Below are 15428 nucleotides of genomic sequence, written 5' to 3' on the forward strand. Positions count from 1 at the left end.
TCCAAGCAATAGGTTTGACATCTTCAAGCTGGAGTTCCTGATCATGATGGTATGGACTCCATTTGGGTTCGAACCATGAGTGACATGGAATGCATGCAGTTTGACCAGTAGGGTTAGCAATATTGCCTAAGAACTTGGATCACCATGACCTTGAGCCACCCACACCTTGGATTTGGCACTGCCTCAATGTCAATATATGATGGTACAACCCATTGAAATGTAATTAAAATTAAAAGTCATTGCAGGTTGGTAGTAAAAACCAAACCTTGAACCCTAAAAAATGAGACTTAGAGCATACACTGTTTCTAGATCCTTTTAAAACCTTTTTTTGAACATTCAGCTCTTGAAGCTGCATTTACATTTTTGCGACTTTTTAAATTATTCCATTGCAATCTTTTGTCTAACTACATTTGTACCTTTTTAAGTTAACTTCAGTGCAGACGTTTGTTTCAGGCCTTTATCTTTTGACTCCATTATCTGGTTGTATTTCTATACATGTTGTGCTTATGTTATATTGAACAACTCATCCAATGTCATTGGATACAGCCTTGCTGTTCTAGCTCACCGACCTGTAGTTAGGACTGAGAAACACAGCTGATTCCTCAGATTTGACATGGAAGGATGTAACATTTCCTGCAGGCTGCTATTCCAACATATACAACTGCATCTCCAATTTAGCAGCATTTTTCAAGGCAATCTAATCTCCACCTAATTTGGTTTGGCTGCTAGCTTGTTGTCAGCGATATATTGTTTATAAAGTTATGATGGTACGATAGCAGTATCATTGTATTATGTGTGACGTAAGTGACCTGCACTGACTTTCGGAAGAGAAGCAAATTGCATTCAGGGCTCTCCGCATTGTTCATAAAGTCCTTTACTCAGCAAGCCCAGCATATATTAAAGCCATGTTCCAATGTTATTTATCAGCTAGAAATCTCTACTGTGCAGCGCGAAATCAGGTAAATGTTCCCAGTGTCCGTAGGAAGAAATGGGGAGGCAGAGCCTTCTCAGTTACGGCGGCAAGACTCTGGAACAGTCTGCCCCTGTATCATTAGTGAATAAAGCTACATCTCCCTTTTAGAAAGGTGCTGAAAACATGTAGTTATACTTAACAAGGCATAGGAGAACTGGGAATAATTTTTTCCTTCTTTCTGTTCCTGCCGAGTGGCCTAGAAAGACTATAGCCACTAGACGCCTACGGGCATTTGCTGCACTTGAGGAATCCCGGTCATATCATATCATTTCATGATTAGAGGTCCAAGAGATTGCAGTGTATATGGAAAACAAATAATTGAGATGAATTGTACTAGGCTAAGATATAGAATACCTTTGCACCAACTTCACAGGAAAGATATGCACATATTTACTGCACTTCACCCTCAAAAATGATATCAAATTTAGATTAGCTCCTCCACTGGAGGACCACAGTGGGTTGTTTACTCACAGCCCAGTCCAGCCCAGTCTACTATGAGATTATCAGGTGGCAGCTGCCCATCTGTATTGAATCAGAAATCAAATTCCTTGTTCTAGACTTGTCTTGGACTTAGAGAAGTTCATAGTCCTAGAACAAAGCACTTTCACAATTCAACAATTACCCCTGAAAAATAAAATGGAGATAGATATCATGCACATATCTCCCATAGTTTCACGGAAGTTTCCTGTTTAGAAAATGCAATTGCGAAATATCTTCTGGCACTAAACTATTGTTGGTTTAAACAGTGTGTGGTGTGCTTATTAGATTTTTCAATGGGTATTTGTGGGTCTTGGTCTGCCTTTGAGTGCACCTGGCGCCTCTATGACAGAGGAAAAAGTATAGGTAGGGTTGTGCGATGATTTACAGAACCCTCAGCTAACCCACCAACCAATCTAACAAGCCACTAATAGGTGGCTAGCCTCCAGCTGTAGCTGAAGCTTCTTTCAGCCAGTCAGGTCTTTTCCCATCTGAACTACATTTGCCTAACAGGCAGAAATTATGCAAAACCAAACAGTTGTGTAACTGAATTCATATTGTACCTGTAGATAGTGTTGTCTGATTAATTCATGTCTCTGGTTTGCTTCTATTCCTGTCCTGGGCTGCCTTTTAAAAAACTGCTACAGACTTCGCGAGGAGTTGTCCTGTTTGCTTTCGGTTGAATAAAGTGGACAAACTGTCTTGTATACAATGTATGGTCATAGCAAACAAATTGACTAGAAAAGTTGAGTGCCAATGACATAGAACGACTTGGTACAACTGCTTCTGGATTATCAGTTTATCCCTTATATCTCCAGCATCATACAACACCCTGCCACCCCTATCTAATAACCAGAATGAAAGGATTCTATACAACTACCACAAAAAGCCCATTGCAGTGCACAGGTGCTGTATTTCATGAAGCATTTGGTTCAGGTTGTGTGAGATGTAGTAAGGGTTGCTGGTAGAGGAGATGCTAGATGAAAAGGAGGATTCATAGTGCTGGAGATTGAGTTTAGCCAGATGAGAGGAAGAGGGTAGCTGCTGCAAAAAGATGGGTAGTAAAAAGAGACTGTACAGTGACATCAGAGGGAGACAGGCCGAAGATGTATTATATATACTCTTTTATGTGATGCACGTAGGCACTAGCTCAGGATAGAGAAATTCAAAACTCTTGTGGTCACAAAGCTTTCATTTTGCATAATAACAGGCTTAGTGACTGCAATAGAGTAGTTTGAAATGTATAAATTTTACTTTGCAATTTGGGGAAAGTGTTTCCGAAGCACCAAGTAGCTTTTGCAGCCCCTTGCAAAATGCAAATAGGAGGCACGAAAGATGTGTTCCCCTCCTCTTCGTGAATGGAAAGGAATGTATCAGTGCTTCATGGCCGCAAACCATTGATCTGTTACTGACCCCCGAGTTGTGTGGTCATAAGTTTACAAAGGGTAAACAGTTCCAGGAGGGGCACTTTCGCCTTTGGGAATCATTGTGGGCAGCCTTGGGTAGAACAGTGTTTTCCAGGGGCCACTAGATGCTCCTCCCGATGTCTTACCTGAATGAAAGCATTTTATTTTCAAACAGCACATGTCCCTTAGACACACGCTGCATTAAAAAATATATTTTTCTTTAAAGAATGCAAACACTTTTTAGGCTTTTTGAGGGTCACAGAAAGTTTCTTCCTAATTAATATTGATTAGGTAGGAGTTTTTGTGGGCTACAAATTCATAATTTGCAATGGGATTGCTTTGGGCATCAGTCACAGAGTTAAAAAAAAAAGTCCAGGTTGCAATGAACCCTGCAGTAGCAAACAGACTAGCGACATCACAGTTTAACAGGAGATAAACATGCGTACACATTTGGAGTAACACAAACGTTTTAGGGCAAAGTGGACATCCGAATAAGAAAACAATGTATTTTAGCCTTGCGTAAGAACTGGGTTGCAAATGTGACCTGATGATATTCTACCATTATATGTTTAAAACAAGCCAATTAAAACAAATTGTACCTTTAACAACGACAGTAAAAATGTGATGTGTGGATCCCAGGGAATTCTTTGCTGTGCACTTGTAATTTCCTGCGTCTGCCTGCGAGGCATCAATTATTTTGAGCGTTTTGCCAAAATTTTCGTAGAATGTCCTTTTGTTGGGCAATTCTCCAGCTTCTTTACTCCAGAGGATCTCTGGGGTCGGTCTATAAACATAAGAAAATACACGGCTGAATTACACGAACGATAACCAAAGAAAATATCAAAAAGATGAAATGCTGCACAAATTGATCTCGTGCGAGCACAAAGAAGACTCTAATGAGCCAGCTGCACGTTGTGTTTGCTGCAGGCATTTACTAACTAAAAGTCTGTCTCTAGCAGATGACAGTTCCTTTTAGAGTATTACCCTTTTTTAAAAAAAAAGAATTAAGCAGCTCATGTAAAAATGCTCACTACAGTGCCACAGAAATGTACTTCACAAAACCGATGAATTATATTATATGCCCCAATATGAAGGGCTAAACTTCCACTTGGATGTAATCAATGCACTAAATTAATTCCTAAGTCTAGGGTATCGGATTCCACTGGATGCTATAATTCAACGCCAGAGCACCTGCAACCAGGGCCGTAGGATATAAAATGGAACACAATTGTTTGTACGGGGAAGGTAAATTGTGGCATTGTTCAGACTGTATCACCTGCACCCATCGCAAAGAATACACCTACAGTGTTTCATGCTGCTGTCTAAAGGTGGCAGTCACATGATTGTAATAACATTTTAATAGGATTCCCAAAGGGTTCCTTTGGCGCCCAACACTTAAGTCAAGGGGCCAGAAGATACACGGTTATGGCTCGTTTAATTTTCAAAGTGCTTCAGGTCCGCAAACCCAACCAAAAATCTCCAACCAATCAGACTTGAATATTTCTCAAATGTTGGGCCTGTGGAAAGTTTGCAAACACAAATCCAAAGACCTCCACGAATTAACAGTCCAGATATCTCTTTAGTTTTACTCTTTCCAGCCCACCAAATTTGTTTTATGCTAATTTCTTGAAAAATACTGGACAGATTTTTGGTATGTCAACCTGTAAATTTAGAGTTGTACTTTATTGCTTTTAACTGGGAGACTGGCCCCTGCAGCCTGTAGCTAGAGGTTTCTCAATTCCATTTAGAGTCTCAGGTTTTTAACAATGAGCAAAAAAATCCCAGTAACTCACAATCCCTCCGCTATGCACTCCAAAAGGAGCACTTGCTTCCTCAGCACCGTTCTTTCTCTGCTGGTACGCGGTGGTGTTAAGAGAGTTGGGCGTCTTTCTCCTGCTGGACTATCTGTAAAAAAAGCACAGAAATATTTGTTAAGCAATTGTTATATTCACCCCACAACCCTCCATTTTTTAAAAAGAAGTAAAAGAAAAATGATCCTAAAAAGATGTAATGCTGATGGTTCTATTTGAAATGTAGAAAAATCTATATATCAATGAAGGCATGCAGAGAAAGTATTCCAAGTTGTACTGTGCTACTGTACCCAAGCTATTGTCAGAACACTTCTATCTCTGTAAGGTATCAGAACTTCATCAGCGGTGTAATGCAAGCCCCTGCAGCCCCTGTAGCGCAGGGGGCCCGCAGCCCTTCGCGGGCCCCCTAACGCTTGAGGGGTCCACCATTCAGTCCAAAACCAATTGATATCTTTGAGATAGCGATACTTAGGGACTGCTCATCACATTCTGCAGAAGTGCCCCATCATTTTGCATTACGCCACTGAATTTCATTCATGATATATCACATCTATAATGACAAACCTATTTGCCAATCAAAACTAGTAGAAGAGTAGAATGGAGAGGACTGGGACTCAAAGCTATGTTTCCAATGGACATCAAGTCAGTCAATTTGTAGAGACACATGGAAGTTCTTGAAGTCACTTGTAACATATCAAAACATTTTGGAATGATGAACGACTTTCAATTCTTTCTATGTTCCAGCTTAAGGGATTTTATTTTCATGTTCATAATAACATAAGCACCCGAGAGCAGAGTGTTAATGTTAAAGTTCGATCTTCATGTTCTAGAGGGAGCTTTGTACTCGTTGATTTCTAAATAAAAGAGCAAGCCAACTTATTTATGCATCAGTTCAATACATTCAAGTTGGTATCTTGACTAAGATGTGATCAAAATGGTAAATTAGGCATGTATCTGAATTTAATTTAGTCCCACTTTCCTCCACTACTTTTATTCTTCAACTTAGATTCCACAAAACTGGTACACCACAAGTCTATGAAGTCCTGATGCAACAGAAATGAGAGCCAGTATAAGAGCTATCCTGTGTAGGTTCTCAATGTTTATACTGCCATCCACAACCATCATTAGTGAATCAAGTGTACCCCTTTCTTCCTTCATGTGTGTTAGTGAAGGTGCTGACTTGGGAAGCAAGCTGTCTGCTTCCTTATTTTTATCAGTGTCATGGGGAATATTTCCATAACCTGACCTTCATTAGAGTCAAAACTGAGTAAGGCCTTTAGCCACCGATAGTACTGGAATCAAGACTGAGGTCGAGGAATAAAGTCTTATACGTAATGACTGGCTGAGTTTCGTAATCTCATATTGCACCCTAAGCCTGTTGAGGGCTGACACTGGTTCAGGTTCAGATACGAGGCATGGGAGTTGGATCCAGTAGAGTCAGAATCTGCGCTGGCACAGAAAGGACTTGATATACCCAGGTCAACTGAAGCCTGAATGCACACCAGAAGGAGCTGGGAGTATCTGAGTCGCCACATGACCTTCTTGAAGGCTGCTGTTTATATTGATTAATGATTGCCCGGGGAATTTGGAGTTTGGGACCAGTTGCATGCCAAAATCAGAATCCAAAGACATTTGTGGGGTATGATCTTTCGATTGATGTCCTTGTGCCTTCTCACTTGGGTTGAGCCTCACTTAGCTTTCGGGCTCTTTTGGCTAATTTTCTATTTCAGCTTACTGGAAAACTTTGAGAGGGAACAGAACTTCGCATTGACCTGCCTCCTGAAAGAGATTGTGAGTGGCCTCATGCTTACGAATGGTAGCTGGACTTCCAACCACAACCTACTCTTCTGTTTGGCAATGTAAAGTTTTGTCTCCTGTTTCCAGATTGGCTTCAGGTGCATAAAGGGACACTAATAGCACAATTTCAAGTTGTGACTGGAGGCCCAGTACTAGAGACACATGTCATGTGGGTCGGTGACCAAAAACTGCTTCCAGCAGTCTTAGCATTTCTTGAATATGGTCATAATTGGGGGAGACACCTTCCTGATACAATGTAGAAGAAATCTGGAAGTCATCAGAAGATTTAAAGTTGAGACCACAACTACAGATCCAAACTGAAGGTCATGGAAAAAAAGGAACTGACTTCAGCGAGCAGGGTGGATCTTAGATGCATCTCAGCTCCATAGCTTCAATGGCAGTAGACTGCAGAGCCAGATGGCACCACCTATTGGCATGCAGTAGCAAGGCTGTAAAATTCTACAGATCAACCCTGGCTCCTAGGGATAGCCGAAGTGTGAGGAATCCGAAGTTAGTATACATCAGAAAGATACAATGTGCCCAAAATGTAATTCAGGCATGTTCTTGTTGCTACTAACTCAGTCTAGCACCTGGTCTACAACTTATCTCAAATACCGAGCTCCTCTTGACTTAAATCTATTTATTTGTCTCTACAGTAAGCTACACCATGTATATCAACCCAATGAGAAACATATCTAAACAAACGACACTAGTTTGCATTGGTATTAGATCGTGGTCCCACTACTACAACTACTATTGATTGCATTTATAAAACATGCTCAACTGCACCTGAATTTCTGAAAAACCTTTCCTTCAAATTCTGCTTAAAAACAGAGAGAGCATTGCTAGATCCAAGGGAAGGGAATGCATAAGGCATATTTTGATCCTGTTTAAAAGGGGCATGAACCTACACATGCTTTTGATTTGCACTTGCAATAGAGTATGTAGGACCATAGAGAATGGAATACTAAGTTAGATACAATGATGAAGTTTCCTGCATATAGATAAAAGCTAGGTCGTTTAGTCTATGTTGTATTCAATCTTCTGGTATTTCCACAGCTCAGATGGACCACTGCATTCTTTATTAATTGCAATTCATGAATCATAAATGTTTCTGATCCTGCATGCATCATACTGCAGCAGTCTATGCATGAACAGCTAGCAATTGCTTAGAAAAAGGCTTTATTTGTTCTGGGTGAAAGAAGAGTGGTGTCCATCAGTTTATGACAGTGAAAAAATAACTTTTAAACACCACCCTAAATAAGAGCTTATGCTAAATAAAGGCACTCACAATGTTTCAAGTTCTTCACTTCTCCAAGGTCAGAAGCAATTGATCCAATACGTAGAATGGCTGCCAACTGTCACTAGCCTTCCGTCCTTATTGAAAAAGGTTACTTTAGTGTTACCATCATGTATGTCAACCAGCTAGAAACTTCTGATCATAGAGAACTAACAGGGCAGCAGTGTAACCAAAAAGATATTGTATTCTTAATAAAATGTGAATATTATAAGAATAGGATTCTTTACCAACTTCTGATCATAGAGAACTAACAGGGCAGCAGTGTAACCAAAAAGATATTGTATTCTTAATAAAATGTGAATATTATAAGAATAGGATTCTTTACCAGTCATGTCTAAAGTATGTCCAGTAGAGCCTGGTCAATGTCTGATTTTCACGACAATCAATAACTATGTAGGTGAATTCCCTTTAGATTCACAGAATGTATATTCATCATACAGCTATGCTGTATATATGGTCCCATTATTGACCTGCATTGTGCATTCTTCATTGATGCTATCATAAAGTGACCCAATAATGGCGCTCGGAGAAGTAGCTTACTGAAAAGTCACTCCATTAGTATCTTGTTATTCTGTGTAAAAGGCCATATTGAGGTCCAATAACACCAAGAGGAGAACTTGGCCCTCATCCTTCCATTAAAGAGCTTTCTGATAAAATCTAGCTACAGAGATGAGAAAGGGATTTAAATAATAGATTTACTGAATTGATCAGTTGAGCAAACTTGCTATTTTTCATGATCTACTACTCATGTATTAATCATTTATGAAGAGAATTTATGTAGACATAGTGCTGTGCTTCTAACCATTTCACATAGCCGAGTATTTTAGTAATTAGCTCTTAAAGGAATATACCACTCTACCCTGTGCTGCATATGTAACGGTGGGAAGGGCGATGGGATATCTCTGGGATAGGTTGCACATGTCCAGACTGCACAGGCTGTCAAGTCAGACGTTTGACACTTGTACTTCTATGTTATGAAGAATTACCCTTTGCTGAGACAAGAGCAATCCTGTTCAACTTTACTGAGATTTGCGAGTGTTGACAATGGTTATTTCATAAACTTCTACCGGAGTCAAAATGGAGATACATAAATGTGCACCCAGAAGTTTACACCCTCATCTATGTGCAGATTTACAAATGCCCCACACAATTTACAATGGTGTTTAAATATAATACATAGAAACCTAGGGCAGTCACAGGCTTTCAATCATACTACTGGAAAATGTGTGTGAATTCAAAGTGTGACTAGGCATTTCTGCATGTGCAAGTGCACTCTTTGTAAAACTATCGTGATTGTGCATGGAGGCATGGCATCACATTAAGAAATACAACTGTGCAATAATGTTCTTTTCTTTTTGTTATATTCATAGAAAAATATTTTTCTACAACAAGGAATTTACGTGTTTTACCCCACCACCAATTTCAGGGCGTTCTTCTGAGACAGTTCAAAAACAGAAAAAGGATTTACTTCTGATTTTAACAACAGACCTTGACCTGTAAGTTGAGCTTCCCAACTCTAAAGAGGAGTTTACTCATGTGCAGTATTAAGCCTATTATGACTAAGTCATTTTCCTATATTTTTCCTGTACAAAATTACAATGTACTGAAGCAAAAGGCAATTGTTAACACAAACTATTATTTTGAAATACTAGTTTCTACATTTCACATGTAGCATCGCCTATTAAATAATCCTAGACTTTGGGGTCTGACACCTGACTGCAGAAAGCGGAAGAGAGAAATTAAAAGTGTAGTCAAAGAAATTGAAATCTTATGTTATCATTTACAAATATTCACTTTTCTCTTAATGTTTGTAGACCATGACATGACTCTATTATATAGTAAAAGAGTGATCACTTGAAAGAACTCCAGAAAAAGAGGTAATGGAATTAAACACAGACAAAGGTTGATTGGGAAGCATAATTTAGAATAATTTGCATTCTCCAGCTAAAATAACAATTTCACTACAAATTCTAAGAGGTTTTTAACAGTACTTGATTGATTTCCATTTACTTACTATTTAGGCAACATTTAGAGCTCTATAAAACTAATTTCTGAGGAATATCTTTAGATATCTGCACATGCCATGGGGCACCAAATGACAGCCTTCGTACCTGAAAGATACATTGCCTCACAACAGTAGCAAAGTTATACATTCTTGCACCCTTGAAAAGGGTAGTTAATACTAGTGTGGATGATGCCAGCATTTCGAAGCATAGAGAGTTACTATTGAAGAATGTTAAGCAGCAATGAGACGGATGAAGTTAGTGGACTACGTTCTAGTGTTAAGGGGAATGTTGTTAGGGATCACCGCAACTCACCACCAAAAAACTCAGTGTCACTCAAATTAGCTGCAATTGTTTCATTCAATGCATCCACTGAAATAAACAGAATATTGTGAAGGTTGTGCAACACAAAGTAAGGAAAATTATTCAATATTTTTAAATTATAACAACCACACTAATAACACTCCAGAAGTGCCATTATTGTTTCAAATTTCAATTTTGTTTCAGTAACCATGAAAGTGGATTCATGTATAAGACAGAACTATTTCGGTCCACTGTGCTTTATTGTCATTGAATAGATAAGACATTTTATCATCCTTAAAATCACAGGAATATTCTAGAATGTATTCTGACTTTTGTTATTACACAATGTAATGGATATTGCTTCCTATCTTGCTTAATTCAACCTACTCAAATTATTTCACTATCTTCCTCCACTAACCCCACACCTGCTAACGCAAATGAATTATGGAACCACAATAAAACCTTGTTGGATCCACTTAATGTTATTTTAATATTGGTTTCACTATTTAAACATAACAGAAAATGAAGGTGGCTTTTGGCCTGACATAAGTTTATACTAATAGTAGAAATCAGTAGCAATATACATTTTTTAATGCATTTCTGGAATACTCCTATCATAACAATTCTGTATAACACATCAAACAGCATCATTTTAGGTACATTGCACGTTGTGATTAATTAATGTTGATTTCAAGTATGTCCCACACTCCCACTCGTAAACATGTGCTGAACAGTGTTCGAATCTTCAAAACCCTTTTTCCCATTATCTGCTAGAGAAGATTTGAAATGCCAATATTTTAAAGCAAAGAAATGCATAGAAATCTGTTGTATCACCCAATATGGAAGCAATTAGCAAAGGCACCCTTACTTTACAATAGTTATATTGTTCCCAACTGAAATGATGCTGAATATATATGTGCATCTTTTTATATAGCTCATAGGAGAAGAATCACTACGGCGCTGTTACATGAGTACTGCATTGATCTTAAAAACCAGCACTATTGCATTAAGTTGACCTAAGGTAAAGGAAAGAAACCACAAAACAATGTATACCTACTTGATAACACTTTAACAGCAATGGGCTGTTTTTGTTGTATGGTCTGTGTATGATTAAATCTCGCAAAGCAAATGTAGTCATCACGGGTGTCACCGGGCTGTACATTCGAAAAATAAAGATCGCCATTTAGGCCTTGAGAAACTCTCTCATTCTGGGATAACCTTTGGAAAGCTAAATTACAAAATCAGAGAAAAAAACATTCACAAGGTGAGAGGGCATAACATATATATAGATGTGTCATTAGATATATCATTCCCAGCATGACCAATCACCCACAGGTAATGACAGTATTTCATTTTGAGTCTCATGCAACCAGCTCACAAGGTTAACTTTCCTTCTGCAATGGTGTTGTAAAATCTGTTTCGCAATGTGGGCCCCCCAACTCCATTATGTACTAAGTGGTTCTCTACACTGACTTCTTATTTCTATGTTCTGTAATAGTTATGACCAATCCTGCACATTTCAGATCCTTTGCTGATAAGCTGGTAAGATGGCATATTTGACCACTGAAGTTTGCTTGTTCTACTCATTTACTTTCTCTTCTAGATACCCCTCTTCTCAAATTATATATGCAATTTATTTAGGAATAGTGTTGGAATATAAATGAACATGTGTGCTACTCATTGCAACATGTTAATTAAATCTGCTAGAATACATTCATGTTCTTTATGACTGACTTTTGTTTTCCAGTGATTGCTTTGATATAATGAATAAGCTTTCATTAAAGCTAACAATATCACTTCTGGCTTATTACTTTTTAACAATAGATACGTTTCACAGAATGTAAATAAGCGAAAGGCTTTGAGGGCATTACTGCTACTTTTCTATTCTGAAAATGTTCAACAATGTTCAGATACAATATTTGAACTAAGCATAAAGTGTCATGAAATAGAGAGGAACTTTGTACCAGATACAGGTGATAGAAATTACAAAATATAACATCACTTTTATCTTTACTTTTTTAGTGAATTTCTAGTAAGGTCTTAGCATACCTAACTATATTGCCACTTTAAGTTTAGTTTCGGTCAATATTTGGGTTTTTAATCAAATTCGACCTCTGGCCGTGTGGGTGGCCAATTCCCCACAGGTAGTGTGGGGTTGTTTGCAGTGCCAACCCCCCTTGGGAAAGCCCAACCCCTTGCAGGTGGCATGGACTTGGCTGCAAGGCATGACCTCTGGCTATGCCCTGCGCCCTAATTGGCCGGTGGGTGCCCAACTCCCCATGGGTAGCATGGGGTTGGTTGCAGGGCCTGGTCTGGGGCTAGACCTATGCCCAACCCCAACAGTTGTGCCCAGTCCCCTATAGGTGGCATGCTGTTGGCTGCATGGCACAACCACCGGGGGAAGCCAAGCCCAAGCCACACTCACCCTTCAGAAGTGCCGGTGAAGGTTGAACACAGTCCAAACCCCCACCATGCACGGCTGTTGACCGTGCACAGTGGAAGCTTGGCCTCAGGCCTCAGTCCTATGCTTAACCTGCAAGCAGCCAACACCATGGACCCCACCTCAAAGTTTTCCCATTATTTATTGTTTTTTAAATTGGAGTAATGAGATACTCATGGGGTATCACCAGAAAAGCTACAGCAACATGGTATTGCAGGACAATGTAAGCTTCAATTATTGAAGCTTGTGCTATCCCTGCAGTGCCATAGGGGGCCATTGTACTGTGGTATTCGAGAGGGCCGCAGTAAGTGCTGTGGTAGGATTTTGGTACTCTCAGCACAATTTTTAGGGGCTTCCTCTGGGTCCCACCCAGAAGTGCCCGGTGGTCATGGTTTCCCTACCCTAGCCCCTTATATGTTTTATTAAACTGAAGATGACCGACAGGGAAAAAAGCTCTCTCGGCAAATGAGCTCATTCTATTTTTTAATTTATGGTATTGCAGGAGTCTCCACGGGACCAACCATCCAGATATACCAATGTTATTAATCCTTCCAAGCCTACCTCACACACCTTCTTAATCACACATTTTTCAAAAACAGCTGAACAGATTTACACTAAATCAGGACAAGCACACTTTCTGAGTAATGTTTTATCTTTCTGCCAAATTTGGTGCAATTACTTCAGGCTTTATTTCTATATTGCTATACAATTTTGGGAACCCCCTTTTCTCTCATTCAGCTTGACAGATCACCACAAAATGCTTCAGGAAGTAGCTGAGGTGGAGGACCCAGACCATGTATTGCACCTCTGAGCACAATAGAAGGCCTGCCCAAAGGGCTCCAAAACCAGCGGGATGGGGTGTGAGGCTTGGCTGAAGACCACAGGCGTAGATGGATGGGAGAGGATACAGGGCAAACCAAATTGTTTTTGGTTTGCCCAAAAACAATGGGCTGGAAAGAGCAGAACATACCTGATGATCCTGTCCTATCAACAGAGCTCACTTCTCAGGACAAAGCATAAGGTGTATGCGTTTTGGGTCTAGATTAAAAGGGTGAAGGATATAAGTGAAGGCCACACCCTATGTTAGGAATTTCTATATCACTCATTGCTCTAAAAAAAAAAACAGTTGCATTAGGAAAAGTAAGGTCAGTAGATTGCCTTTACTTGTGAAATATTCACTAATCATTCATAAGAAGACACATCATTGGACAAGAAATAGACAGGCATGGAAACTATAGAAAACTGGGAAGTTGAAACTAGGAAGGACTCGTTGTAGCTGGGGCAAAGAGATCTTAATACTTCTGAATCATAAGGGCCGAATACACTCGTACAACTATCACTTCCAGGGCTGAAGTGGCTGCATCAGTTAAAAAAGGGCCATTCAGATAGTGTCAAGTGCTTTGCACCAGCAAATAATGAGCCTACTGCTTTCAGACCAGTGTGCACCCTTTTGGACCTGCACTGCACTTCGCTGCTTTTTCCATTCCTCAGTTACCCCAGGAGTTCGGTCCCATTTGAAGAACATCCTCCGCAGATAATACACAACTCATATTCTCCCTCTCAGACAAGACCCACAACACAAGAAACATGTATGCATAACCAGATTCACTAACTGGATGAAAGCATACTGTCTCAAACTCAACACCAACAAGACAAAAGTAGTGATCTTCTGAATACCTTGCAATGGGATTCCAACTGGAGGTCGTCTGAACTCTGACCAACACCCAAAACCAGGACACACGCCAAAAACTTCTGAATCATCATCAACAGCAAACCGAACATGACAGCACCAAGTCAATGGGGTTACTGCATTTGCTTCCCTGATTTGCTTCAAATGTCTCCCAAGCAATACCAGAAAAACCTCCACTCACACCCTAGTAACAAGTATGTTGGACAACAGAACATCTTTACGCCGAGCAACTCACAAGAAGACTGTAAACCATCCAGAACTTGGCAGTCAGACTCATCCTCAACCTCCCACACAGAATTCAGATCACATCACATCTCAAGGACCTCCACTGGTACTTAGACCGGATGGAAGATTGCTGTCGTAGGGATAAATAGCAGACCATCTTCACCCTGATAAACAATGACCAATCTGTTGTTCTGATATCCTGCATCCAGAGCCCAACTGGCAAAGACAAAGACTGTACCCCATGGGCTCTCAAGTAATGAATGTGATGTGTGTATCACATAACAAATTATAATTAATCTCATAAATGAAGTGGGTCAACATTCCTATGCCTCCGAGCAACAGGCACTGTATGAAGGGACTGGTTTTCATTCTGATTTTCATGCAGGTCCCCTAGAGCCTACATTGCCAAAGCCTATTATGCCAAACACTGCTCCTCTTTACCCTATCTTCACTGTATGGCTGTGCTCAAAAGTTGTGCTCAAAATGACAGAACTAAGACCTTGGCTTTCAGCTATGCACAGTAGTTACCCCTCAATGACCTAACACTCTTGTACAGTATTTGACCAGTCCACATTGGGCCCACAGCAAACTGGGCCTGGGCTTGAGATTTACCTTTCATGTCCAGGGCACATATGCAAAAGAGAGTAGCTCTCAACCATGACCCGCACCAAGTCCACCTCTCCAAGTATAAAAATATGAAACTTGAATTGAAGAATTTGATCTCTGTGCAGATACCACATTAAGATTAATATATCTAGATATATTTTCTGCAGTTTGTCCTGAAAATTGATATGAGAATTAATATGGAGAAATCCCGTTTGTGACCCCCTGTAACTTTGCTCTCCTGCATCACTTAATCGACAAAAAACTTTCAAGGAATGACCAAAAGAGAATTCCATTTTTCTTAATTGTATTAAGATGCCTTAGGGCACAAAAAAAAATGTTTTTCTACATCAGGCATTCCAGCACCAGGGCCTATATACGCATTATTTGGGCTGTCTAC

General features: G+C 39.8%; 1 protein-coding gene across 13 annotated transcripts in view; it reads right to left on the bottom strand.

Annotated features, from left to right (window-relative positions):
• NRCAM (neuronal cell adhesion molecule) overlaps window positions 1–15428 on the bottom strand; it is a 219790-nt gene that overhangs the window by 173262 nt on the left and 31100 nt on the right. For 10 of the 13 annotated variants that reach the window (XM_078674305.1, XM_078674315.1, XM_078674311.1 and 7 more), the window contains 4 exons: window positions 11128–11298; window positions 10083–10139; window positions 4650–4761; window positions 3456–3640 (listed from right to left, as the gene is read on the bottom strand). In XM_078674305.1, coding sequence (XP_078530431.1) covers window positions 3456–3640; window positions 4650–4761; window positions 10083–10139; window positions 11128–11298 — 525 coding nt within the window. The remainder of the gene's footprint in view (window positions 1–3455; window positions 3641–4649; window positions 4762–10082; window positions 10140–11127; window positions 11299–15428) is intronic. The other 3 variants (XM_078674316.1, XM_078674310.1, XM_078674308.1) reach the window with 1 other exon arrangement.

This window comes from Lissotriton helveticus, chromosome 1_1, assembly GCF_964261635.1.
Source record: "Lissotriton helveticus chromosome 1_1, aLisHel1.1, whole genome shotgun sequence".
In the NCBI taxonomy this organism is placed as follows: domain Eukaryota; kingdom Metazoa; phylum Chordata; class Amphibia; order Caudata; family Salamandridae; genus Lissotriton; species Lissotriton helveticus.